General features: G+C 48.6%; 1 protein-coding gene across 7 annotated transcripts in view; it reads left to right on the top strand.

Annotated features, from left to right (window-relative positions):
- MEGF11 (multiple EGF like domains 11) overlaps positions 1-26,917 on the top strand; it is a 404,509-nt gene that overhangs the window by 129,513 nt on the left and 248,079 nt on the right. For all 7 annotated transcript variants that reach the window (XM_049905536.1, XM_049905533.1, XM_049905530.1 and 4 more), the window contains exons 2-3: positions 16,980-17,085; positions 21,951-22,052. In XM_049905536.1, the coding sequence (XP_049761493.1) occupies positions 16,988-17,085; positions 21,951-22,052 (200 nt within the window). In that variant the 5' untranslated portion in view covers positions 16,980-16,987. The remainder of the gene's footprint in view (positions 1-16,979; positions 17,086-21,950; positions 22,053-26,917) is intronic.

Below are 26,917 nucleotides of genomic sequence, written 5' to 3'. Positions count from 1 at the left end.
TAACCCTAAGGGTGGGGAGTGAGGGGAAGGGCTTATCCCCTCAAAGACCCCCTCCAACCTCTCCCTTAATTCCTCAAAGCACAGCCGAGGCAAAGTTGGCACATTTAAGAGATGACACAAGGGAAATAACCACACAGGTTGTAAAATGAGATTATCTGGTCCAGAAGGTCTGGCTTCCACATCTGCAGCTTTGGGTGTGCTCAGGAATGTCACCCTGTGTGCAGCCTCCCAATCAATCACCCGATGTCAGGGTCAAAAAGACCTTAGATAATTACGAGCCCAAGAGACAGAAAGGGCCACGTGAACCAGAGACTACATCTTTCTGAGACCAGAAGAACTAGATGGTGTTCGGCTACAACTGATGATTGCCCTGACGGAACACAACAGAGAACCCCTGAGGGAGCAGGACAGCAGTGGGATGCAGACCCCAAATTATCAAAAAAAGACCAGACTTAATGGTCTGACTGAGACTGGAAGGACCCTGGTGGTCATGGCCCCCAGGCCTTCTGTTGGCCCAGGACGGGAACTATTCCCGAAGCCACTCTTCTGACATGGATTGGACTGGACAATGGGGTGGAGAAGGATGCTGGTGAAGAGTGAGCTTCTTGGATCAGGTGGACACTTGAGACTATGTTGGCATCTCCTGCCTGGAGGGGAGATGAGAGGGTGGAGGGGGTTAGAAGCTGGCGAAAAGGACACAAAAAGAGAGAGTGGAGGGAGAGAGTGGGCTGGGATGTGTAGCAAGGTGTATATAAGTTTTTATGTGAGAGACTGACTTGATTTGTAAACTTTCACTTAAAGCACAATAAAAATTATTTTAAAAAAAAAAAAGAAACCTTAGAGACCACCTAGTACATTCTCTACCAGGTGCAAGAGAGAACAAAGCCCCCGTACCCTATGGTATCCGCTGTCCGTAACAGATGGCTTTCTCCCTGTGCCTCTAGAATGATACTAGTTCTGTGCCATCCCTGGGAGAATTGATAAGAGAGTCACCAACTCATTTTCTGGGTTCTGTGGTTCAGATGAGGGACTTTGGTCGAGAAAGCCTCTCTCTCCTTTAATCTAGAAGGCATATCACTTACCGAGGTCACCCAGCTAGCCAAGGCTCGTCTTTGAATTGCAAACCAGCCCCTTTCTCACAGCAGAATAGTATTCTCCCTCCGCTGCTCAGATCTAGTGAGCATGGAGGAAGAGCTGAGCCAAAGATGTGACCCTATTCTTACCTATACACACACGTATGCATGCCTGCACACACATGTAAGCATGCACACACACGTATGCACACACACACACATAAACATGCCCACACACACGTATGCATGCATGCACACAGCACTGTAGGATCCTAAGTCTGAAGGGCAGAGGCATACCTGGGAGTATCTCAGGTAGTCCTGAGATCAAATCCAGCTCATTCAATTCTAAGCCATGGGCCTCCCTCTCATCACCTGGAAAATGGACTTTATCTGTCCACCTCACAGACTTACTGTGAGGGCTGAAAGAGACTGACCAGGTGCCCAGCACAGTGCCCAACACTGGGCAGCTCTCAGGAACCATTCATTTCTTCTTTCCCCTGATGCTCAGTAAGATGCACAGTGACTGATGAATGGATGGCATGTCCACTCTTTGACAGTCTGTATCCAGGTTCTAATCCAACAAGGGAGAGTAACAGAGGATTCTTAGGTGCTCTTAAGCCACTGAAGCTGGCATTTGTACCAGTGCCCACTTGACCTCAGTTTCACCCCTGGTTTCCTAGTTGGCTGTGCCCATGGATGCCTGCTCTTACAGGCCTGTCAGAATGGGCTCTTAGCTTCCCTTCTCCTTCCTTCCCTCTCCCCTTCCCCCCACTTCTTGGCACGGCCCAAGGTACTGTGTCAGAGGCATACCATGGCTTTGCAAGCTTCTGGCCTGCCTCTCATTCCTCCTACCCCATTGAGTCCCTGTGTGTGTTATGGAAAATTTAGAAATTTGTGGGCACACCACAGAATTAGAACATTGGGGAAGCATGGTTTAGACTTGGCACAAGCTTCCTGTTTTCTACATATTGGTGATTCAGCATATTGAAGTTTAGTGCTCCTCGGGCCTGACCTGCCTGGGAAAAGGGCAGAAAGCGACAGGGAGAACCTGGGCCAGAGCGGGAACCTGCCGTGCCTCCATTTTGCCTAGAGGAACAGGCTGTCCAAGTTTCCGAATTTCCTGTTGAGTTGGAAGTTGAGCAAAAAATACCTTTTCTATGGTTCCAACGCTGTTCACAAAACCCTGTTGCAATTGTACCCTTTTTCTTTCCTGCCTTGGTAAGTGGATTAAGATGCATAGGATCAGATCTCTCTGGACTCATTGGGGTTTTGCATGACTTCAGGGCCATCCTTTCTAAAGGCCTTTCCTTGTAGAGCAGTGGGCATGAAGTGAGGGAATTTAGCTGAAGAAGTTATCAGCCTGGAAGTTAGCCCTGGAAGCTGCTTTTCAAGAGAAAAAAAATCACTGGCCTTAGGGTGGAAGTGCATGCGTGAGAACCGAGCCTAACTGGTACCAGTGGGCGCGGCCAGGGGCTTTGGTGAAGTTCCAGTTAACTGGAAGCTCCAGTTAACTGAGGTTTGGTTACATCTTCTCTCGGACACTGGTACCCAGGTTGGTCTGTGCTCAGCTGGGTCTAACTCAGTACCATGGCCCAGATTTTCCTAACTTCCTCCTCATAACCCGCCACATCTCTCAGGCTGGAATGTCTTGGTCGGCATTGTTCCATGGAGCCCTCAGGAGGAACCGCGCTGACATGTTAAGCTTTTTAATTTAGCACACACCGCGCGTATATGCCCCCAGACAACACAGAATTGATTTATAATTCTCTTAATGGAAGCACAGGCTTTAGTTGTTCCAGAAATAGATTGTTACCTTGGCCACCTTTTGTAATGTTTTTTCCTTCCCATTTTACTTTCTTTTTGTTTTTTTTTTTTTCACCCTACCGTGGTCTAAAAAATATGACGTTTCATTTCAGCCTCCTATGGTAATCCACTACACGCCAGACGTTTCTTTTTAGACCTTTAATTTATGGTGTATTTGTTCATTTCACTTCATTAATTAATGTTCTTCCAGGCTCCCATGACAAAGTCTTTGTGTAATGCTCTCTTACAGTAAGCAGGTGCTTTTATCCTTAATGAACAATTTCCTGGAAAATACTGAAATAAACAATGAATGATCAGGCCAGGGACACGATGGATTTGGGAGTTGTGTGCCATTCTGCAGAATTAAACCTGGGGGAGGTGAGGGACAGATTCTTGTCTTCCATAGTGCTGCCTACCAAGGTTCCTTCCTTTGGGGGGGGCCTTGGGACACTTAGGCTCTGGAAGGTGAGAGAGCTCCTCACTCCTCTAGGAAACCAGGAGTCAAATGGGCTATTTTATCAAAAATTCCAGTGGCCCTGGAGATGGTTGTCAGACACAGCATAGGCCAGAAACACAGCCAAATTGGCCTCGGTTCCAGACTTGGAATCTTTTCTGGCTTAGACTGTTGGTTAGCAGGGTCTGAGCTGGCCAAATTGTGAACTTACTGAAATTCATCTTCAGCCACTTTCTGTCCCTTTTAGCAGACTTACCCTAGCCCAAGGAGGCAGTCCTTATCCCACCCAGGACCCTAACAAACTCATTCTCCCCGTCCTCCCCCCAGGAGTATTGGTACTGCATTTCCACCCACCCCACACCCCATCAAGAGGGCTATGCTGAACCCAGTAAAGATAATGATATTTTACCCAGTGCTTTACTGTTTACAGACCCTTCTGTGGATTGAATTGTGTCCCCCCAAAAATATGTGTTGTAAATCCTAACCCCTATACTTGTAAATGGAAACCCTGGTGGCATAGTGGTTAAGAGCTTAACTGCTAACCGAAAGGTCAGCAGTTCAAATCCACCAGGTACTCCTTGGAAACCCTATGGAGCAGTTCTGCGCTGTCTTATAGGGCCACTATGAGTTGAAATCGACTAGATGGCAATGTGTTTGGTTTTTTTTGGTTATACTTGTAGATAAGGACCCCTGGTGGTACAATGGTTAACAAAAAGGTCAAGGATTCGAGCCCACTGACCTCTGTGGGAGAAAGACCTGGCAATCTGCAGTAAAGATTACAGCCTAGGAAACCGTATAGGGTAGTTCTACTCTGTCCCATGGGGGCCCTATGAGTCAGAATCTACTTGACAGCATACAAAAACATACTTGTGTATATAATCCTGTTTGGGAGTAGGATTTTTGTTGTTACGTTAGAGGTCATATCAGTGTAGGGTATGTTTTAAGCCAATCACCTCTGAAGTATAAAATGAGCAGATTAGCACAGAGAAGCAAGCCGAGATGGGGGAAGATGGATGCCCGGTTGCATTAAGATTGCCAAGGAACTGAGGAACAGAAGCTGAAAAGAGACAAGGCCCTTCCCCCAGAGCCAGTACCCTGAATTTGGACTTGTAGCCTCCTAAACTGTGAGAGAATAAATTTCTGTTTGTTAAAGCCACCCACTTGTGGTATTCCTGTTATAGCAGTGCTAGATAACTAGGTAGTCCCTTCTCACAAGCAGCATCTCTTTGGCTTCTTGCAAGTCAGGTTTTATTACTATTCCCACTTTACAAATAGAAGCTGGGATCCCCAGAGGATGAGTGACCTGCCCAAGGTCACACAATTGGTAAGAGACAGAGCTGGGATTAGCACCAAGGAACTGAGATTGCTGGGTGCCAGATGCTTGCTGTTACCCTGTTTCCATGCAGGGGACAGAGGGAGCTCTGGAGTGAAGTGAACTGCCCCTGGCCAACCTGACCAGGCTGCGAGCCAGAATTTATCAGTGTCATGGACAATGGGCCAAAATAAATTTCTTTTAAAATCTGAATACCTGATTCATTTATTACACTGAATGGAGCTGACAAAATCATACATTATCCATCCATTTGTGTCATAAGATCATTTTGGGTCTTTGAAATAGCACAATGTTTTTAATCACAGCATGGGCACAATTTGTAATGGCAATTTCCGCTCAGTTGGATAGCTTCAGGGCCTGTCTGGGAAGCTGTGTCCCCAGGGAGCAGGCTCGGGGCTCCAATCCTCACTGGATCCCTCCCTGCTCTTTGGGAAAATGCACCCCAAGGAGCAGTGGGGGAGAATCTGGGCCTCAAAGGGGATAAACTGTGGGGGAACTGCCCCAAGGGCCATGCCTTTTTGTTTCCAAAATGAAGATGGCTTTATTGTTTTTAAATTTTAAAATTGAGACCTGTTCTTCATAGCAGATTTAAACATGCAGAGAAGAAGAAAGTAAGTCACCTAAGATATCGTCACCCAGGTATCTTTGTTAACATTTTTAACACCTTCCCAAACTTCTTTCTGCTCTCGTTTGCTTTCTCACTCACACATGCACCCACATTTCATATAAATGTGATCGTCCTGTTAATGCAGTTTTGTAACCTATGTTCTTCCCGTAACAATACATTGCGGTCATCTTTCCATGGCAGTGAACTTGCATATATAATTTTGAAATACTGTGCTTTTCTGGTTATAGAAGTAATAATGCTTATGGTGAGAAACACACACACACACACACACACACACACAAAAGTTGCTGACAAGTCAGTTCTGACTCATGGTGATCCCGTGTGTGTCAGAGTAGAACTGTGCTCCATAGGGTTTTCAGTGCCTCATTTTTCAGTAGTAGTTTGCCAGGCTTTTCTTCTGAAATGCCTCTGGGAGCACTCGAACTACCAGCTTTTCGGTTAGCAGCCAAGTGGGATACACCACCCAGAGACTCCTAGAAAGCACAAGTCTCATATGATTGCTCCCCACTCTGCTCCGTGTGAAAGATGATCACTGTTAACAGTCTGGTGTACTTCCATACTTTTCCTACACGTCAATATTTTTAATGGTTGCGTAATATTTTGTTATGTGGACAGGGTGGAACTTATTTAACTTATTTAACAAGGTCCCCATGGATGGCCGTTTAGGTTGTTTCAGTGTCTCCTAATTATAAACAATGCTGCAGCAAACATTCCTGAACCTGTCTTTGAACCTTGGTCAATGAAAAAAAAAAAATGAGTTGCAGGAGTGGAATGCTGGGTTAAGGGTTATGTATTAAACCGTGTGGGTATGTATTACCAAGCTGCTTTCCAGGACACACTGATTGACATTTCCACTCGCAGTGCATAAACGTAGAACCTTTCAGCCCTTGGGACAGTTGGAGTCTGGCTTCAGAATCTCCTGGCCTAGATCTGGAAGGTTATAGATCTAGAAGGAAACTTGGAGAGGTGGCCCTATGTGATGCCCGTGTCTATGTGCTGATGACCAGGCCTTTCTGTTTAGCCCAGGTGTAGGCACTGGTTGGGATACAGCACAAGATAAACCCTGTCCAAGAGGCCAGTCTTCAAAAGGGTGCTGAGGGTTGGACGGAGGGGTAGGTGGGGACTAAGGGCCTCCCCAGAGCAGTGATACTGATAACTCTGCTCTTAGTACTGGGCTGCAGTTTGCCAAGCACCTCCTGCATTTTCTGTTTAATCTTCACAAGAAACTGTTTGTCTTAGTCACCTAGTGCTGCTATAACAGAAACACCACAAGTGGATGGCTTTAACAAAGAGCAATTTATTCTTTCACAGTCTAGGAGGCGAGATGTCCAAATTCAGGGTGTCAGCTCCAGGGGAAGGCTTTCTCTCTCTTTGTCGGCTCTGGAGGAAGGTCTTTGTCATTAATCTTCCCCTGGTTGAGGAGCTCCTTACTGCAGGGACCCCAGGTTCAAAGGACATGCTCTTCTCCTGGCATTCCTTTCTTGGTGGTATGAGGTCTTATATCTTAAAAGAGATTGGTTTAAGACTCAACCTAATCTTGTAGATTGAGTCCTGCCTCAATATAACTGCCACTGATCCCACCTCATTAACATCATAGAGCTAGGATTTACAACACATAGGGAAATCATATCAGATGACAAAATGGTGGATGATCACACAATACTGGGAATCATGGACTAGCCCAGTTTACACTCATTTTGGGGGATACAATTATATCCATAACACTGTTGTTCTCTCATCATTCCAATTTTGTAAAAGAAAATGAGGCCCAGAGCAGTTAAATGAGTTTTCTAAGAGCCAAGACTGGAATTCAATTCTTCTGCCTTCTCTGCCCTATCTCCTTGCTGGGGAATGAGACAAATCTGAGAGGGGAGAGTGCCCCATGGGAACAGAGGGCAGACTGTGTGGAGGGGAAAGGAGACACCTTGTAGGTGAACTTGTCCAAGTGGAAGCGGCCCTGGAGATGACTCAGACTGGCCTCAGCCTCAGCCGGGTACAGATAGAGTGAAAGCAACCTTTCCTAGGTCACACTGCTAGTTAGTGATATAGGGGGCAGCTGGAAAGAATGGGGCTGGTGGGAAGCTGAGCTGGAACTCAGGAGGGGAGATCCATGAGAGAGGAGAAGTCCAGCTGCTCTGAGCCTGTTAACTGTGTCCCCCAAAAGGATATGTTGAAGTTCTCACCCCTGGTACCTGTGAACATGACCTTGTTTGGAAATAGGTCTCTGGAGATATTATCAGTTAATATGAGATCATATTGGAGTATTAAGGTGAGTAGTAATCCAACCCGAGTGGTGTCATATAAAAAAGGAGAAGAGACTCAGAGAAACAAATGGAAGGATGGCCAAGTAAAGATGCACTGACAAGCCGAGGAATGCCTGGGGCTACCAGAAGCTGGAAGAGACAAGAAAGGATCTTCCCCTAGAGTCTTTGGAGGGAGCATGGGCCAGCAGACCGGTTGATTTGGGCTTCGAGCCTCCAGAACTATAAGTTTCTGTTCAAAGCCACTGACTTCGTGGCACTTTTTTAGCAGCCTTAGGAAACTCATGCAAAGCCTCTGATAGGATGGAGCTGGAGGCTGGATGAGCTTGTGAAGGCCCTCTCTCCTGGTAGAGGAGGCAGCCCTGGTGGGGGGTGGGCTTAGAGGCAACTGGACCTGAGATGGGCGGAGCTCAAAGTGGGAGGCCCTACAGGGCTGCTAACTAACTAAGCAACAACCTTTGCAAAACCCAGTCACACTTGCCCGAGGCTTCCTGCAGGGGAAAAGCCTGGATTCACAGCTCTCTCATGGCCATCCCCACACACCCACCAGCAGGTGTTTGGGGGTCCTGGGGCAGGGCCCTGCCTATGTCACTTTTGTGTCCACAGTGACTGGCACGTGTTCAGTAGATGTTTGTTGAGTGGAGGGATGAACGGTAAGACCCGTCTCGATAACTGAACAGCTAACGTTGACCTAGGAGTCACTGAGTGACTCCTAGATTTTCTTCAGAGGATTTTTCCATCAGTGGTTTCTTTTCTTCCAGCTCCTTAGAAATTCTAGAAATCAGAATAACACAGATGGGAGGGTCATTGTGGTGGGGGATATGGGTCAAGAAGAAACTAACATTTTATTGAGCACTTTTTATCTCCCAGACTGTGGGCCCAGAACTTTACCTGCTGTCTTGTTTAATTTCCTAACTGCCTGTGAAGTTGGACTTACCTAATGGCATAGACATGAAACACTTCAGGCCCACAGCAGGTAAATTATTTTATCCAGGTTATGTGGCCAGAGGCAGAGGGAGTGGTTTAGTGGTAGAATTCTTGCCTTCCACTCAGGAGACCTGTCAGTCATTGGAGGTTTGTGTGTTTCTGTGATGCAGAACAGGTTTCAGCAGAGCTTCCAGACTAAGATGAACTAGGATGAAAGGCCTGGCAATCTACTTCTGGAAACCAGCCAGTGAAAACCCTGTAGATCACAATGACTCGATATGCAACCAATCATGGTGATAGCACAGGACCAGGCTGTTTCGGTCTGTTGTTCTTGGGATTGCTATGAGTTGGACCTGACTTGACAGTATCTAACAACACGTAGCCAGCAAGGTGAAGTTGGGATTTGATCCCAGGTTGGTTGGCCTCTGCCGTTCCCTTTGCTTGAGTCGTCTGGCTAACCTCTCATGGGATCTGGAGTGACTCACAGGCCATTTGAGGGGGCACTTTCCCTCCTGCAGGCCTGACACCACGTGGTTTGCTGTCTAACCCCTTGTTCTCACACCGCAACCCAGGTAGGAGACTTGACCTTCCAGTAACGGGTACCTCATCCTGCAGCGCCCTCTTTTTGCTGGGCACTTATGGTTACATCATGAGGTGTGAGAAATGTTTTCTTTTCAGAGCGGGCAGAATTGAGGACTAATGAATGCCCAGGGGACTATATGGTTGTGGGTGACTGGCTTGTCTTGTGAGGTTTTGTGGGTATAAAAACAAACAAACGGACAAAAAAACTTAAGCCTTCGAGTCGGTTCCGACTCATGAAGACCCCAGGAGTTACGGAGTAGAACTGCTCCACAGAGTTTTCTTGGCTGTAATCTTGACAGAAGCAGATCGCCAGACCTTTTACCCACAGTGCCACTGGGTGGGTTTGAATTGCCAACCTTTAGGTTAGTAGACAAGCACAAACTGTTTGTGGCACCCAGGGACTCCCACAGTTTCCAGAACCCCACAGGACTGGGAGCGAGTGGCAGAGGAAGGAAGAGCAGGCCTGGAGTGGATCGGGTGCGGGGGCCAGCAGGCTCAGGGTTGGCCAGGCCAACCGAGTGTGATTTGCAAAGAAAAGGGAAAAAGGAGATAATTACTTTGTGAGAAATGGAATGGCCTAAGAACACGGATGAGTTTTTTTCCATCTTTGGAAGGGCTAGAGGCTGGGGATGCAGCTGCTGCCAGCTTGGGAGTCGGGTGGGGTGGTTGAGGGCTCAGAACCCAGAGGCTGCACAAAATGGGGTGGGGGGCATTGGTGCTTGATTAGCCTGGCGGTTTCTGGCCCAGCTCGAGGGTAGACTGTGATTTCTCTCCATGCCTGACTGATGTCAGGGCCACTTGCTCTCTGCACAGCTTGAGGGCTCAGGGGACAGGACAGTCTTTGGACCCTGATAAATGGGTTCTGCAGGCCTCTGTTGTGCCATTTTCAGGATTTGCAGCCTGAGGTTTCCTGGGCAAGGAGAAAGCAGGATTTATCAGGGTGGTGGAGCCCAGACTCGGGAGAGGACGTTTAGCACGTCTCGGGAGGTGACTGCCGCCCCTGTGATTTATCCCAGCGGGGCAGGCACCTGGCAGGGCCTCCATGTTGGCGCTGGGAAACTCTGCAGCACTCCTGCAGTCAGGGAATCGCTCTTTCAGAGATTAAGAGCTGTGGATTTATTTTTTTAACTTTTTTTTTTTTTAAGTGCAGGGAGATTAGAAAGCGTTCAACATAAGCCCGGCCCCTGGTGGGATTGCTGGAGGGCAGGAGGCTTCATCAAGGCAGAGGATGGAGCCTCTTAATTACCAGAGCTGATCACAGCGTCTTTTCACCTCACATTCATCAGACTTCATTCGGCAAGGCCGCTAAACGGGGTGCTTAGGACCAGGAGCTGGCTGAGAGCCGGGAGCCGTTGAAGGCACGAGGCCGAGGCCCGTTGCACTGCATACTAACCTTGGCGTTTCTCCCATTGAGTGCAAACTTTTCTTTTTTTACTTTATTCAGAAAAAAAATAGGAGTGTGTGTGTATATGCGTGTGTGTGTATCTTCTATAAATAGGAGACAGAAATCTCTCTGTACGCCCGCGTGCTGGGAGGAATGTGAGGTGGTTGCTTTATCAGCCCCAGCTTGGTGTTTGTTTCTGCAGCTTCCTGAGCCTGAAAGCGCCTCTCATGAGGTGCTTGGAACACCACTCAGTCCCCACTTGCAGCTTGAGCTATTGACTGGCCTTCAATGGCTGCCTTGTGCTGTGTCCTGGAGCAGACATAGCCTGTGCTGATGGGGTGGCCCAGGCAGGGGTCTTTGAGTCGCTCTCAGGGTGTCATGGGCACTCCCTGTAACTGTCACCAACAGAATGGTATTTGCACAGTGCTGTGTTAGCACAGCACGGGACGCCTCCACGCAGTGCGACCTGCTGTTGGGATGAGCCTTCGGTGGCCTCCGTCAGGCCAGACACAAGCAATGTGGCTGATCCTGAGGCCTGGGACAGATGCGAGGACAGGGAGGAGGCTGCGTGCAGAGTCAACCATCAGTTGACAAAAGTGTATTGAGGCCCCACCACGTACAGGCAGTGATGGCATGCTGGGGATAGAGCAGTGGACAAGACAGCCTGAAACGTCTGCCCTCGTGAGCTGTGTGTTCTAATGGCATGTTCCATAGGGTCGCTATGAGTGAGAACCAACTCAACAGCACCTAACAACAACAATGACAGCGTGGTCCAGAGGGCAGGATACAACGCGCAGGTTCTAAGGCCCAGAGGGCCGCATCTGCCCATACCCGTTGCCATAGCGTCGATTCCGACTCATAGTGACCCTATAGGACAGAGTAGAACTGCCCCACAGGGTTTCCAAGGAGCGCTGGTGGATTCAAACTGCTGACCTTTTGCTTAGTAGCTGAGCTCTTAACCACTACGCCTCCAGGGCTCTGAGGCTACATCTAGAAGATTCATGTGGGAGAGGAGCAGTTTCCAAAGTGAATGATACCTGTTCAGCAACGTAGGACAAGTATGACCAATGCATGGCCCCGGCGGCCCCCTCCCACCCAGAGCCCAAGACAAGCATTACTAATCAATCATGGCGTGCCTTCTCAACCAGGCCCTGTTTCTCAACAGAGTATTCTAAGCAGCCACTATCAATTGATCCCCATTGCCGTGAGTGTGGAAACCTCCCAGGACCCACAAAATAGTGTCTAACTGCTACCATCTCTGCTACCAACACCAGTTTGTTGAGAAGGCAGGGCTTACTAGGAGAGATGGGATGGATGGAGAGCAGGCTCCAGGTGCACGGACCAGGCTTCATGTCCGCAATTTAGGCACAGTCAGGAGGCCTAGGTGGGGGGTGGAAGAGAAGCATGTGGGGGAGGATTTTGCACAGATGGACTGTGAGGTCATCACAGCTGATACCAGGGCAGAGGCCATCTGTTTGTCTGTCTACCCTCTGCCCCAGTTTTATGCATCTTAGCTAATGTAGCCAGCCCGTGTCGGGCCAGGTGTGTGCTGCCACCTGGGAGAGAGGCTGAATTCTACAGGTACAGGTGCCTCAGGCAGAAGCTAGGGCCCTCTAGGGGATGCCACCACCTCTAAGTTCTTCCCAGCCTGCAGGGCCAGCCCAGGCCAGAACAGACGCCCCCAGCTAGGAGGGAGCCTTTTCTATGGAGTCGCTGTCTTGTAAGACACCCAGCAGCAGATTCCCTTTAATGCTAGGTGCCGGGCACAGAGTGGGCCCTCAAGTGTCAGAACAAACAAAAAAATAAACACTCTAAGGACACAGATTGACCCGGACCAGGCCTTCCTTCAGACTTGACCTTGATGGAGGCAAGCAGAGTTTCCCAAACTGGAATCCTGAGGAACCCTGCACCTAGAGCTGTGTCACTAGAAAGGGTGCCATCGGAAAGTAAGTTTGGGAAACACTGGATGAGACAAAATGAAGCAGTCTCTTTACTTAGGGCCATCTCAGCCCCTGAGGTATGCTAACATGTGCTGGAAATTGTCAAGATGAGGACTTGGCTTGTAGCATTCCCTGAACTTCCTCCTGATGGAACCCTTTGTCTGAGAGATTTCTATCACTGTCTCACGGAGCTTGTGTTCTGTGGAACCCAGGTTTAGGAAACATTCTCCAAAGTTGCCCACTACTATTCTGCTGCCTTATCCTCCCAAAAGCCCCATCCCCAGGATGTTGCTGCTTCCATGCGTTTGCTCATTTTGTGTCCATCCCAACATGCCCTTCCTTCACCCTCTCCCTTTTCATATTCTGTCCATCCTAAGTCTCATGAGCTCCACAAAGTCTTCCACAGGCCCCCTGGTGAGCTTTTGGGTTTCCTCAAGTGGCCTGGAGCTGTTATTTCTTTGTGTCCTCCACAGCACAGCCCAGAGCTGGGCAGGTGGGTTCTCCAGGAGTGCCCAGGAGACTGGTTTAAGCCATGGCAGGTGCACAGACACACCTGAGTTGGCAGGTGTGAGAGACTTGCCTCCTGGACACCTTCTTCCCCTCCCATCCCACCTGCCACCTGTCCAGTTCTCCAGGTGTGAAGACACCCAAGCCCCCCAATCAAGACAGATGTTTCTGCACTTGATCTTTGTTCCACTTCCTCTGCTCCTTAATATGGAGGAAGCATGGGCGAGAGGGAAGGGAACCAGCCAATCTATTTACATGCTCTCGTCATCCTCTGAAGTGACACTAGGGGCATTTTCTTATTTAACTGTTAATGCCCTGAACTGGACGGTGCCCGATATGTTAACCTCCATCACTCTGAATGGAGTTGGGCTAATAAGCAGTGTGGGAGGATTGATTTCCCCTCAGTCAGCTCACAGGCATATGTCTTTGGGATCTGCGTTGTCGAGAGAGAGCTGAGAGAGCCACCAGGGAAGTCCCATTAAAGTTAACGGGAATGAGTTGTCCTCATGCAGTGACAGCTCCTTTCTCCTTCCTTGGCTGCTCTTCAGTCCACCTCAGTGATGTGTGTGGAGAGAAGCAGAAACATGTTGTCTAAAATCGGTTCCTGGAAGGGCAGCCTGGGATATGTCTCCACTTTTGGGTGCTTACAGTCACATAGGAAAGATGACTTGATCATGCTGGAGAAGATGGCAGTGCAAGATGGCAAGTGTTGGGTGCTGGTTGTGTGAGCCAGGCTGTAAGCTGCCTGGATGCCTGGCACATAGTAGGTGCTCCATCAGTGTCAACACCCTTTGCCAAGCCCCGCAGCAGGATGTGAGGAGCTGGGGACCTGAGCTGGACTTGAGTGCATGATATTTGGATATGCAGAGCTGAGGAAGAACATTCTGGGCCAGGGGAGCAGTGTGAACAGGGATTGGAGTGAGAATAAGCAAGCGAGAGGACCCATCTGACCTGGGGGAGGGAGCAATGGGTAGATGGTAAGGTTGCACCTTTTAGATTGGGCCAGGTTCAAAGAAAAAACCCTAGAAGAGTCATAATTTCTTCTACCTTCAGTCTGGCTGCTTTCCCGTCTCCCCCCAAGCCCCCCCCCACCACAGACACAGACGCAGCCTGCCTCAGACAGGGAACTTCGTGAACGCTGGTGATGGGGTTGTGCAAGGCTAGGCTGTGAATCCACAGGGCACATGCTAGGAAGCCCGCCTGCTCTGTGGACCTTAACACAGTCACGGTAATGGATGAGGGATGTGTGGATCCAGGGCTCCAGGCGGTCAGTCTAAATGCCACCTGTATTAGCTCCTTCTGGCTGCCATAACAAAGCATCACAAGCTAGATGACTTATAAGAACATAAATTAATTGTCACATAGTTGGCTGTGTCGATTCTTTTTGAGGAAGAATCTGTTCCACACCCTTCTCCTAGCTTCCTGTAATGGCTAGTGATCCTTGGTGATCCTTGACTTACAGCTGCAGCTGCAATCTCTGCCTATGTTGTCACCTGGGGTATTCTTCCCTTTGTACGTACAGGTAGTTCCCAGCTTACGTCAAGGTTCCACTCCAACGACTCTGTCGTAAGTTGGCTCTTACTTAAGTTGAATGCCTCCTTTTTTAGTTTTCATTATTATAGCCTTTTATTATCAGTATCTTTATAAATCAATCTTTATTTGTCTTTGGGCTTTGGAAACATTGCATATTAACATATTAACATACATATGTGCTGCAACATTGTACATAGTACAGATAGTTCCCAACTTACAACAAGGTTCTGTTCCGATGTCATTGTGGTTCACTGTAACTGAAATATGTCGGGGACTACCTGTATCTGTGTCTCTTCTCCTCTTTTATAGGGCACCAGTCGGATTGGATCAGGACCCACCCTACTCCGGTATGACCTTATGTTAACTGATAACATCTTCAAAGACCTTATTTCTGAACAAGGTCGCATTCCAGGTTCAGGGAGCTAAGACTTCAACATCTCTCTCTTTAGGAGACATAATTCAATCCATAAGACAAGCCTAGCTGGCTACATTCGTATGCTCCCCATCCATCTCAACTTCCTGTTGCCCATCCAAACATCCACCACCTTCTCTGTGCCCTGGTTTCCACGTACTTCACTGCCAGTGGGAGTCAGGTGAACAGTCCTGTCCAGACCTGACTCAGAAAGAGGTTTTCATGAAGATCTATAAAAAAAAAAAGATCTCCTAAATTACAGCATTGATCCAAGTTACCTCCCTCGCCTGCCACCTCCCACCACCAGGGAGCAAAAGGGGCCAGAGGAGCAATTTTGGATCTTCTCTTGTCCAGGTGACCTCACCTTCGATATCCTAAACTTAGTAAGTTTGAGGATGGTATCAGGGACTCGTCTCAGGAGAATGCTAGAGAGAACAGGAGCAGCCAGAGCAATGAGTCAGGACCATGGATAGCACCAAGCCAAGGCATTTTCTACAGTTGGCATCCAGACTCTGTCTTCCAGAATGCTGTATCATTCATTTACTTCTTTATTTGATGTCCCATCAGCCCAAACCCCACCTGGAAGAAGATGTCTGTTCTAGTCTTGACTCTTCCCAAAACTCAGTGTCAAGTCCTGGCCAAGCTCTTTTTGGTCTCCAGGCTGTTTCTCCTCCTCTCTGGGGAGAATGAGTTGAAGTGACCACCATGGTCCTCTGCAGCCCTGGATTTCAGTGTCTGCAGGACCCTCGGTTCAGGTGCTGATTAGGTCTCCAAGGCCTGGGGGTAAGTGGCTGGGTGGGTGGGACGAGGGGGTCGGTGGGGGGCTGAGAGATGAACAGCTGTGGTTTGCTTATGCCCAGGCTCTGCGAACCCAGCAGACACACCAGAATCACTCTTTGCTTTCCTTATTGATTTCCAGACTGCATTTAGCCAGATTATTTCCAGATTTCAAATAGAGAGAACAACCCCATTAATCATTAATTTGGACCCCCACGGTTATACAGAATTTGTGACAATTTGTTTATCTCTGGAGATGCTGCTAAGAAAGGGTTTCACAAGGAAATGATTGGGGGTGGGGAGGAGGGTGTTTAACCTTTCACGAAGAAAGGAGTTCCCTTTAGCTTCCTTCTGGGTACAAATGGGGGTGTGTGCAAAATATGTGCCACACATATCTGTCCCCAGGAAGTAGGGTGAGTACTTCCTTGTCTGTCAGCAGAGTGAGGGGTCTAGATCCCCAGCCATTTCAAACCTGGGGGCCCCTTTCCAACGTCAAAATATTTCACATGCCACCCCCTCCCCCCTTATTATAAGTTGCATTTTTTAGTATCCCTGATTGAGAAGAAAAACTACTCTGAATTCAGTAAGGCTTTTAAATAAACCATAATAGCATGCCTGTGTGAGTGGAAAACAGAACTCTTTCTAAGTCACAGTGTTCATGCCATAGATGATATTTGGCAACACATGAACTCCAGCTCTCCCCACCCACCAAGACCAGTGGCCCACCATGTGGGGACTTTTTAACTGGAAGTTCTCTAAGGTTGTAGGACCAGGGAGTCCCGGAGCCAGTGAGGAGCCTCCGGGGTCATTTCAACCACTCCCAGCTTCACAATTCTCTGCCCTTGTGTGCGTGTGTGTCTGTGTGTGTGTGTGAGGAGCCTTTTGGTCAGGATCCCGTTTAGGGAGAAGGCACCAGGGGAGGAGAGTCACCTTAGACGTAGTCTAGGACAACAGCCTTTGAGTACCAGGTTGGACGCGGAGGCCTGAAGACACCCTGAAACGACAGCCAGATTTTGTGTATATGGGCCTTTTTTTCGGGGGGGCGGGGAGAGGGTCTATAACTTTCACCACAGTCTCAAAGCCGTAGTCCTTGAGCCACAAAACCTGAAGACACCCTGGCTAGAATTTCAGCTTGTCCCTGACTCAGCCCTCCCACTCTGCAGTTACTCAGACTTGGTGAACTATTGCATGTTAGTCAAAGCCTGCGTGTGTGAAATATCAAAAGCTCATTACTCCCCGACGGTGGGAAACTTAGTCTGCTTAGCAAGTCTGCTCCGCCGCCTCATGTGAGAAGTCTCAGCACCAAACAGATGCTCAGGAAAATGCTCTGACTCATGACGCTGCCTCTTTTGTTCTCCCGCACAGGGCCCGGGATGGCTATCACCACGACAGTGCTAATATTCTCCTCCCTCGTGCAAACTGCCATCTCCCTGAACCCCGAGGACCCCAACGTGTGCAGCCACTGGGAGAGGTAAGACGCGGGTCTCAGAGGGCCAGGCTCTCTCTGCGGGTATCACCCCGGTTTGGTGCTGTTGGGAAAGTGTGAAGTCAGGAGAAATAACACTTGTCCACAGGGGCCTGCCGTCCAGCTGGAGAGATGCACGCAGAAAGGCAGGACAGACAAGACAGAATCCGTCTGAGGTTCAATGCTGTGGGCGCCCAAGGTGGGAGGGCTGAGTGACAGGCAAGTTACATTCTGCAGTCTGTTAGTTCACAATGTGCTGTCATGTGCACCCCTGCATTTGAATTTCCCAGCCATTTTATGGACGAGGAAACGGGGGCCCAGGGGGCTTGGGGGCTTGTCGACAGCCAGAGCAGTCCAGGTGGTGCACAGTGAGTGGCAGTGTGTGGACTGTGGTCCCAGATGTCTTGGTCTGTGATGCTATGATGTCTTTCCTGGTCTCTCGGGACTGGCAATAAAGTGGCAGCTTGGATGTGTGGGGCCGCCAGCAGCCTGGAGGATGGGAGAGGGGCCTGCTGCTCTGCTCTGGGGTGGGGGGCTGCCATGGGAAGGGTGGTGGAGGGGCTGGAGAAAAGCAGCTGCATTCTGGCTGCAGCACTAAGTCCTAGAGAATGGGCCGGGCCCCTGCAGACCGCCTGACTTTGAAGCACAAGGTTAAAGTATTGATTTTGGTGAGCAGGGAGACAGTGACCAGAGACCCAATCAGGAAAAACCGAATTAAACCCTGGAATTGATTGGCCATGCTGACCAGGACGACTCTGCCACTTAGATGTTAATAAATCAAATGAACAAAATTAAGATGAGGACCCGATGGGGAAGGCAGATGGCGGAGGAGGAAAGGGGAGCGGGGCTGCCCGTGTTCCATGCTGTGAGGGCGAATGTCCCAGCCCTGTGGCAGGGAAAGGCACCTCGTCCATGAAGACTGGGCTCTTGGGTTAGTCTGGACGCCTGTGGGGCCAGGAGGGGTTGGCTGGGGTGGCAGAGGGACCATTCCCACACGGGCATGGTCGCCTGTGTCCAGATGCTGTACCTGGCGTCCCTACACAGTCGAGCCTGGGGCAAGAGATAATGCTGTCGTGCACCCCTTTGGGGGAAAGTGGGAAGCATATAGGATCTGTGGTGCAAAGACTTGGTTCATTCCAATCTGGATTGCTCTACCTGCTAGCTGTGTGGCCTTGGGGAGGTCTCTGAGCCTATTTCCTGCCTCTGCAAAGTGGGAAGTAAAGTAGGAACAAAAATCACTCCTGCCTCACAGGCTTGCTGAAGGACCAAGGGCGACAATTCCATGACAGTGCTTTGAGGACTGCAGAGCTCAGTTCTTGCCTTTTACTGTTGACAGCTCTGGTTTTGCAGGAGCTGGTTATCACAGGTGTTCATGGACCAGGGGGTGTGTATAAAAAATGGAGTCCTCTGAGTCACATCTTCAAACACTCTGAGTCAATAGGTCTGAGGTAGAGCCCAGGAACCTGCATTTTTCATAAGCTTGTCTCGTGATTCTGAAGTTACTCAGGCCCCTTGCCCCATCTGGTTTTGGTGACTTTAAACCTTCATTTCTCAACAGGTCAGAGAGATATCAGGTGGAACCCCATGCTAGTCACTTTGGTTGGCTGACTCCAGCCTTAGTAAACCACTCTTCTCTGCCTGGCCCAGTTGAGACACAGTTACTCCCTGCCATTGTCTGAGCTGTGTCCCACCCTGGAATGCCTGCTCACCACCGCCCTCTCCAGTGGGTCCAGTCTGGGTCTCTCTCCTGCAGGAAGTCTTCCCTGATTGCAGGGCCCATCCCAACTTCCCTCTTCTTTGAATCCCATTTGCACCAATGGATCAGTTCAAACCCAAACCAAACTCTCTAATCTTTTAAACCTGTCCAGCATGAATAAATTTGGAATATGAAAATATTCTGAACAGACCCTGAACGGTGCTGGGATTTCAGGCCGATTCGGCTATCAGCCACAGGCACAGCTTTGATAGGAGGATGGGGAGTGACCCTAACAGCAAAGATGAGGTCTGGGGACCCCTTGGGCTTCTCCAGCCCCTAGGGAGGAGGCCCTGGTGGTGATGCTTGGTGACACTGGGGTACTCCTCCTTCCTGGCTCACCCAAGGGCAGCCTTTTGAACTGAGCTCCATTGCTTGTTACATGTGGATGGATCTAGTCTGTGAGTCGTTCCAGAAACACCCTCTGATCCCCAGAGACCTTTTAGGGAGAATATCCCAGCTGGATTAGTCTTCTGGCGGCTTCCTTGTTAATTATGCCCCTCTACCATAAAACCAGTGCGAAGACCTTCCCTGGCTAATAAAGCCTGGCTCTACAAGATTAATCTGGCTCCTCATTAGCATGTTGGCAAATGAGCAGCGTTATACGACCCAGCCATGAAGCCAGGGCACACACTTCAGGTCGGAGACTTGGAGCTGGGCCAACATCTGGTGGCCAGACTTGCTCAGCCCAGGGTCCCCCCATTGGGCTGGTGCCATTTCTCTAAGCATCTACTGTCTTTGTCATTGTAGGAAAGGGAGCCCGACCCTGAGTGCTTCACAAAGGTGGGGGCCCATTCTGTATGCAGGTCTTGATCCCTCTCTTCCCCATCATGGTCAGGGAGGAAATACCGCTCACTGCCTGGCATGGGAGGTGTGCCTGTGGCCGGCATGTAATAATGATAACTGGCTGCCATTGAGTTGATTCTGACTCATGGTGACCCCGTGTGTGTCAGAGTGAACCTTGCTCTATAGGGTTTTCAACAGCTGATTTTTCAGATTGTTAGGCCCTTCTTCTGAGGTGCCCCTCAGTGGACGCAAACCTCCAGCCTTTCATTTAGCATTTGAATGTGTTAACTATTTGCATTTCTCAGGGATTCCATATAATAATGATGGCCAACATCTATTAAGCACTTACTGTGTACTGGGTTCCAGGAACCCTGGTGGTGCAGTGGTTAAGCCCTTGGCTACCAACTGAAAGGATGGTGGTTTGAACCCAGCATTTTGCATGTGTTATCTTGCTTTATCCTTCCACTACCCCTGAGAGGTAGATACTGTTATCACCCCTCTTTAATCCTCATAATAATCATGTGAAGTCCCTGGTAATATTTATCACAAATTTACAGGTGGGGAAACAGAGGCTTATAGGAGCTAAATAACATGCCCGAGGACACACTGCTGACAAGTGGTGGGTTCGAACTTGACCCCACGTGTTGGACTCCAGAGCCCATCCTGTCTTAACCGTTCATGATCCTGCTTCTAAGTGAGGTGCTTGGTAAATCAAAAAACCCAAACCTGTAGCAGTTGAATCGATTCTGACTCAAGGAGACCCCTCTATGTGTCAGAGTAGAACTGCTCTATAGGGTCTTCTGGCTTATAATCTTTATGGAAGCAGCTCGCCAGGCTTTTCTTCTGCAGCATCACTGAGGGGGTTTGAATGGCCAACCTTTAGGTTTGTAGAGTGCAGACCACTCATGCCATCCAGGGACCCTTGAGGTACTTGGTAGAATCAGAATTTCAGAGAGTGAAGAGACCTTTGGGAAGGGGAGGATGGGTCCTGAACTGCCTCAGTTTCCCCAAGCCTAGAGATTCAACAGGTCTGGGCCATGTCTGCATAGATGCATGCCGGCTGGTGGGTGCTCACTGAGGGTTCCTCCTTCCCTACATCCTCAGTGCGTCAAAGAAGCAGAATTTCCAACCACCCTGGGTCCGTGGGTGTTGCTGACTGCTCCCAGCTTCCTCTTCCTGGATCCTAGAACTTGGACCTTTCAGGCTGTGGACCCACCTATGGAGCTGGCCGGCCCCACCTCCTTGCAAGGAAGCCAACAGAATTTCCTCAGGCGAAGCAGACCCGCTTTCATAGCCTGAACCCAGCCATCTGGCCCAGGCCAGTGAGGCTTCTCGGAAAAACACTGCATAATACCAACCTACATAAAAATTAGCTTCTAAAATCTCAGCTGAGGTCTTCTCTTCAGCTCACACAGGAAGTGCCAGCCCTTGCTTTAGCACCCTGGCTCCACCGTCAGCAGCAATGGCTCCGATGCCACTTCTTACCATCCCTGCCAGGGTCAGACAGGTAGAAAGGCTTATTTTGGTTAAGCTGGGCTCTGCTTTTCTATAGCTTCTACTCACTGGTCCAGGTTTACAGCTAACAGGAAGGATAACAAAATACCACTTATATCAGGAGATCTGGGGGCATGTCCTCCATGTACCCCCAATGATTACTATAGGCAGAATAGAGCTGAAGGCAACTGGATGACCTCGAGGGAAGTCACTTATCCTCTGATTGGTGCTCAGTGTTCTCATCTGTGAAATGGGGATAGCAATTCCAGCTACCTTATAAGACTGTGTGAGGATTAAAAGGTATGTTTGTAAAACACTTCACACAGGGCATCGAATATATATTGACTGTTATTGGTAGCAGCAAGCAGCTGCCTCTCTCTGAAACTTACCTTCTTCATCTGTAAAATGGGACCACCTATTTCACAGAATTGCTGCAAACATCAGCTTTCATGCATGTGCTTTGAAAACCCTAAGGGTCTGAACAAACACAAAGTACTTTTAGACTTGGCTCTGTTTTCCAGAGCCACACGGAATAAACCTAAGCCCTCCTTTAGTCATTCTCTGTTAAATGAACAAATGAGTTTGAATTTCAGAAATGAGCTGGGACAAAGGGCAGGAAGAGGTGTGCTCTGGATCCAACATGGGGTCAGGGAGGTGTGAATACCTGTTTGGCCTCATTCTGAGGGCATCGGGGCAGGAGGAGAATAGTGGGGGTAGTTGGAGCCCCAGGACACTTGGCTGTGGGCCTGGCTCCCCCAAGGAGGGTGACCCCATCCTGAATAACCAGCTAAGCCTCCCAAGTACTGACCATTCTCCTGGTTCTCCCTCTGGTTCTCAGCTATGCTGTGACTGTCCAGGAATCGTATGCACACCCTTTTGACCAGGTCTACTACACGCGCTGCACGGACATCCTCAACTGGTTCAAGTGTACCAGACACCGGTGAGTGTTTCCGTCAGATGATGGGACCTCAGGGCTGCAGCTGGTGCACCCAGAGCGTTTGTGCACATTAGAGAAAGGCTCCTGCAGCAGATATTGCTGGTGTGATACCCACATCCACTTGGTACTCACTCGACACACTGAATGCCTGTGATGCTCTGCTAAAGCCTTCTTTCGAGCCGTAGGAGCTCATGGGCAAGGCAGGGCAGAAGTGCTCAAGTTAATGCCCTTGGAGGCATGTCAATGACCAATGGGGAGTTGGTGGGTACATACCTACCGTTGTCCTCACCTTAGGGAAAGGGGACAGCTCTGAGGTGTGTGCTACACTGTATCCCAGCAGTCCCCAGGGGGTTGAACCTCAGTTGCCCAAAGTAACCTGCTCAGTAACACACTGTGTATTGACTGCCTTCACATTCCCCTTAATTCCCCACTACCCTATCAGTGCTCCCTGAGATTACTTCCCAGTTAAAGTGCCTGTCTTTGAATCCTTATCTTAGATCTGCTTCTGGGGCCAAATCTAACCTAAGACAGCCTCCCCCTCCCTACCCTAGGGAGAATGCAGCCCTGTGAAAAGACATCTGGTTTGGAGAAGCAGAGTGCAGGCTAGATTTCAGCAATCCCTTGGCGCCTTGGCGAGGCCACCCTTGGGCAGTACTCAACCTGGACAATTGTACATGCTAACCCCGGGCCCTTGTCTGCAGTCCGGTAAACCATTGCCACTCTTCCACTCTCAGTCACTGCCTTCCTGTTCTGGGAAAGTGCTTCACTCATGTCACTGGATAGAGGAGAAGGAGGAAGAGAAGTTATGTTTTGCTGGATGAACTAGGGCAAGTCATTTCATTTGGAAGTTCCCAGTGTACTCATCAAACAGATACAATAATCTTTGCTCCATCTACCAGGGTTCAATGAGGTCAAGAATGTGAAAATACTTTGAGAAATGCAGAGGGAAATGGAGAAAGACATGAGGTGGCATTATTATTTGACTGATAAGAAATGAGTAGATGAGGGGTAAATAAGCAGATGAGAGACAGACCACCATTTTCTATTTGCTGAGCCTCTGTGTTGATTTCAGATTTTTCGTTTGCTTTCTCTCTGTGAACCCAGTGCTTCTTTGGGGTTTATGCAAGAATCATGATGGGCAATGTGAATGGGAGAACTTGGTCCATGCTGAAAAGCCTAAGTACTGGTTTTCTTTGAAGTTTTACTACCAACTTGCTGTTAGTAGCAAAGCTATAGTAGCTATAGACATTATGCATTGCCGTACTTTCCTGGGGAGCCCTGGTGGTGCAGTGGTTAAGAGCTGCAGTTGCCACCCAAAAGGTCAGCAGTTCAAATCCACCAGCTGCTCCTTGGAAAACCTATGGGGCAGTTCTACTCTGTACTATAGAGTTGCTATGAGTTGGGATTGATTTGATGGCAGAGAGTTTGGTTTTTTGGTATAGTATCCTGGAGCCGTGAAGGTTGGCTGAATCCCTGAAACTATTGCCCTGGGATTATCTTTAAACTAAAAAAATCTGAAGTCTTCTTAAAAACAAACAATAGTTTAGTTTAACTAGTAAAAAATGTCTGCCTTGAGCATTATGCTCTTTTAAGAACTATCTATAAGGGATCAAATTGAAAATGCAACTGGAAAGATTAGATAGGAACCTTAGGGTGCAGTGAATTTTTGTTAATGGGGGAGAAACAATTCAGAAAGGGGTAGTGAGGATGGTTACACAGCTTGAAGAATGTAATCAATGTCACTCAATGGTACAGGTAGAAACTGTTGAATTGGTGTATGTTTTGCTGTGTATATTCTCAAAAACAAAAACAAAATAAATACAATTATATTAAGTAAAAGCATAGCTATAGTGGCTGCTTTAAAATCCTTGACTGTTAATTCCAACATTTGGGTCATCTCAGGGTTGGTCTTCATTCATTGCCTCTTCTTTTCAGTATAGGTAACGTTTCCAGTTTTTTCATATGTCTAGCCATTTTGGATTGTATCTTGGACATTATGAATGACATGTTATAGAGATGGGATTCTGTTATATTCCTTGGAGAGTGCTGATTTTTTTTTTTTTGCTGGTGTTGTTTTTTTGTTTGTTTTAGTAGCCAGTTAACTTGGCTGAACTCAAATTACAAACTCTGAAAGCTCACTACTTTCAGCTTAACTTGCCTGTTTGGAGTTTGCCCCCTACATACATGTAATTCAGGGGCAGAGGATGGGGCAGAGAATTGGGCAGAGATTTTACAAAGAATTTGAGACTCCCTCTCTGTGGCTCTTTCCTTTTTTGGAATTTTACTCTTCACTTTCTAGCTACTGAATCCACCCTGGATTTGTCCTATGGTTCTTCTTAGGTTTTCTGTTTCTGTATTTTAGTCACCCAGAGTATTGTTGACTGGGGCCTGCCCTCAGGCTAAACTCATCATTGCCATTCCCTTCTTCCAAGTGTCCACTCCCCTCCAGCCATTGCCTGATTTTGTTCTCTCTCTGGTGCCTTTGGTGCCCTGGTGGCACAGTGGTTAAGAGTTATAGCTGCTAACCAAAAGGTTGGCAGTTTGAATCCACCAGCTGCTCCTATGGGGCAGTTCTACTCTGTCCTATAGGGTTGCTATGAGTCAGAATCAACTCAATGGCAAGGTTAAGTGTTACAGCTGCTAACCAAAGGGTCAGCAGTTTGAATCTGTCAGGCACTACTTGGAAACACTATGGGGCAGTTCTACTCTGTCCTATAGGGTCTATGTGAGCTGGAATCTACTCGATGGCACTGGGTTTTTTTTTGTGTGTGTGGGAGAGTTGGTCCAATAGGAGCTCCTCAGCCGTTACCACATCCTCATCCTCTAGACTAAGACTGTGAACTGAGGAGGTGAGATCAAATTCTTGCTTTCAACTCCCTCAATTTGGTGTTTTGGTCTTGGTGAAAGGCAGAGGCACAAATACAAATCCTTATGTTGTTTGTGCCTTTTCTTGGCCCCATCAAGCCTTGTTCTAGAGCCAAGCTTCCCTCAAGGTATGGCTCTTTTGGAAACTTGGAGGCTAGGGATGCCATCCATCACGGGGCGGGGGGAGGCGGGGAGGCTGGGTAAGTGAGCTTCTGCTTATTAAAATAGGCTGCATTCCCAGAACATGAATTATTTTCCTAAATTATTGAGTCGCCTTGCAACTTTTCTGATGACCTGGAGTGTGCCTGTTGACAGCTACACCATCAGTCTGCTTCAGTGTGGAATGGCTTGTGTTAACTCAGCACCCTTCTCTTGATAGTGTCCTGAGTGCCTGGCCCCCACCCTCTCTTGTTTTCCACCCCACCACTGGATACAAGCAAGGATGGGTGAACCAGAAGCAATGACATCTCTCTCCTGAGAGGCTTTGACAATGCTGAGGCCTCCCAGGAGGGAAGACTTGGGGATAATCCTGTTTGGTGGAAGGGAATGGACTGGATGACCTCAGAGTCAACTTTGAGTCATTCTTTATCTGAGAGGCTGACACAACCCCCGAAACTGCTGGGAGCTGCCTTCCTTTGCTGGGGAAGTAGCTTCATTTCTAGGCTAGCTTACCTTACATTATGGGCTCTTGACAAAGTAGAATGACCTTAGCTTATGACGTTCCCAAATATCACAGGTTTCCCCAGAGTCACACACTGTCATTTGTCATAAAGGCAAGGTCTATAAGGACAGAGAGGGCTGGCCCAGCCCGTGCTGTAGGTCTCCCTTCCCAAGCTGGCCTGACCCTCCATGGAGAGCATGCTGGAGGCATCTCCAAGGACCAGGCCCTGTTGCTCTGCCCCTGAGGAGGGGCCCATAGAGCAGGCCACCCCTGGGTGCTGATGGGGAAATGGAAAGAGCTCTGACTTCAAAGCCCAAGGACTTGGAGTTGAGTCCTGGTTATACTTCATGAACTTGGGCAAGTTCCTCCCTCTTTCTGGGCTCTGATATTAGGTCACTGTACCTTCCCTCCACTCTGAGTCTTCATGGGAGGAAGAGGCTTTACCCCTCCCACGTACTCTATTTGACTCCTTCTTGAAGACTGAGTCAACATGCTCTTTTGCTTCCAGCAAGCCACCCTATGGGAATGGGCACAGAGCAGCAGGTTAAGCTGGTGTTGTCATGTGCCATTGAGTCTATTCTGACTCACAGTGACCCTATATGGCAGAGTCGAACTGCCCCATAAGGTTTCCTAGGCTGTAATCTTTACAAGAGCAGATCACCAAGTCTTTTCTCCCGTGGATTCACTGGTGGGTTCAAACCACTGACCTTTTAGTTAGCAGCCAAGTGCTTAACGATTGCACCACCAGGGCTCCTTAGGTTAAGCCTAAAACCAAAAAAATCAAACCCACTGCTGTCAAGTCAATTCTGACCCATCTTCAACCCTGTAGGACAGAGTAGAACTGCCCCGTAGGGTTTCCAAGGAGCGGCTGGTGGATTTGAACTGCTGACCTTTTGGTTAGCAACCATAGCTCTTAACCACTGCGCCACCAGGGCTTCAGGTTAAGCTTAGTGGCTTTGAAATTAGAGTGATCTGGGTTTGAAACCTGGCTCTGACACTTTGTAGCTGTGTGACCTCAAGCAAGTCATTAATTTTTCTGTTTTCTCATCTGTAAAATGAAGGATGCATAAAATAAAAAAATAAATTAAGAATAAAAACTCTAAGAAAAGAAATAAAACAGAAAAACAAACTAAAGGGGGCATAATCATGGCACTTGCCTCAGCAGGCTGTTGAGAATGAGACAGGGTTTTGCTTGTAATATCTGTGGCACAGAGTGAAGTCTCAACATTCTGTCAGTGTAAGGACCGGAGCCAGGATGCTGACTCCCTGTCTGGAGTGCCTCCTGCTCTCTGGGCCTCATCTTTCTCCTCTGTAGAACGAGGGTTGGTCCAGGGCCACCCTG

Source organism: Elephas maximus, chromosome 13, assembly GCF_024166365.1.
Source record: "Elephas maximus indicus isolate mEleMax1 chromosome 13, mEleMax1 primary haplotype, whole genome shotgun sequence".
In the NCBI taxonomy this organism is placed as follows: Eukaryota; Metazoa; Chordata; class Mammalia; order Proboscidea; family Elephantidae; genus Elephas; species Elephas maximus.
Note: the sequence above shows the minus strand (reverse complement) of the source record. Positions and strands in the feature narration are given on the sequence as shown.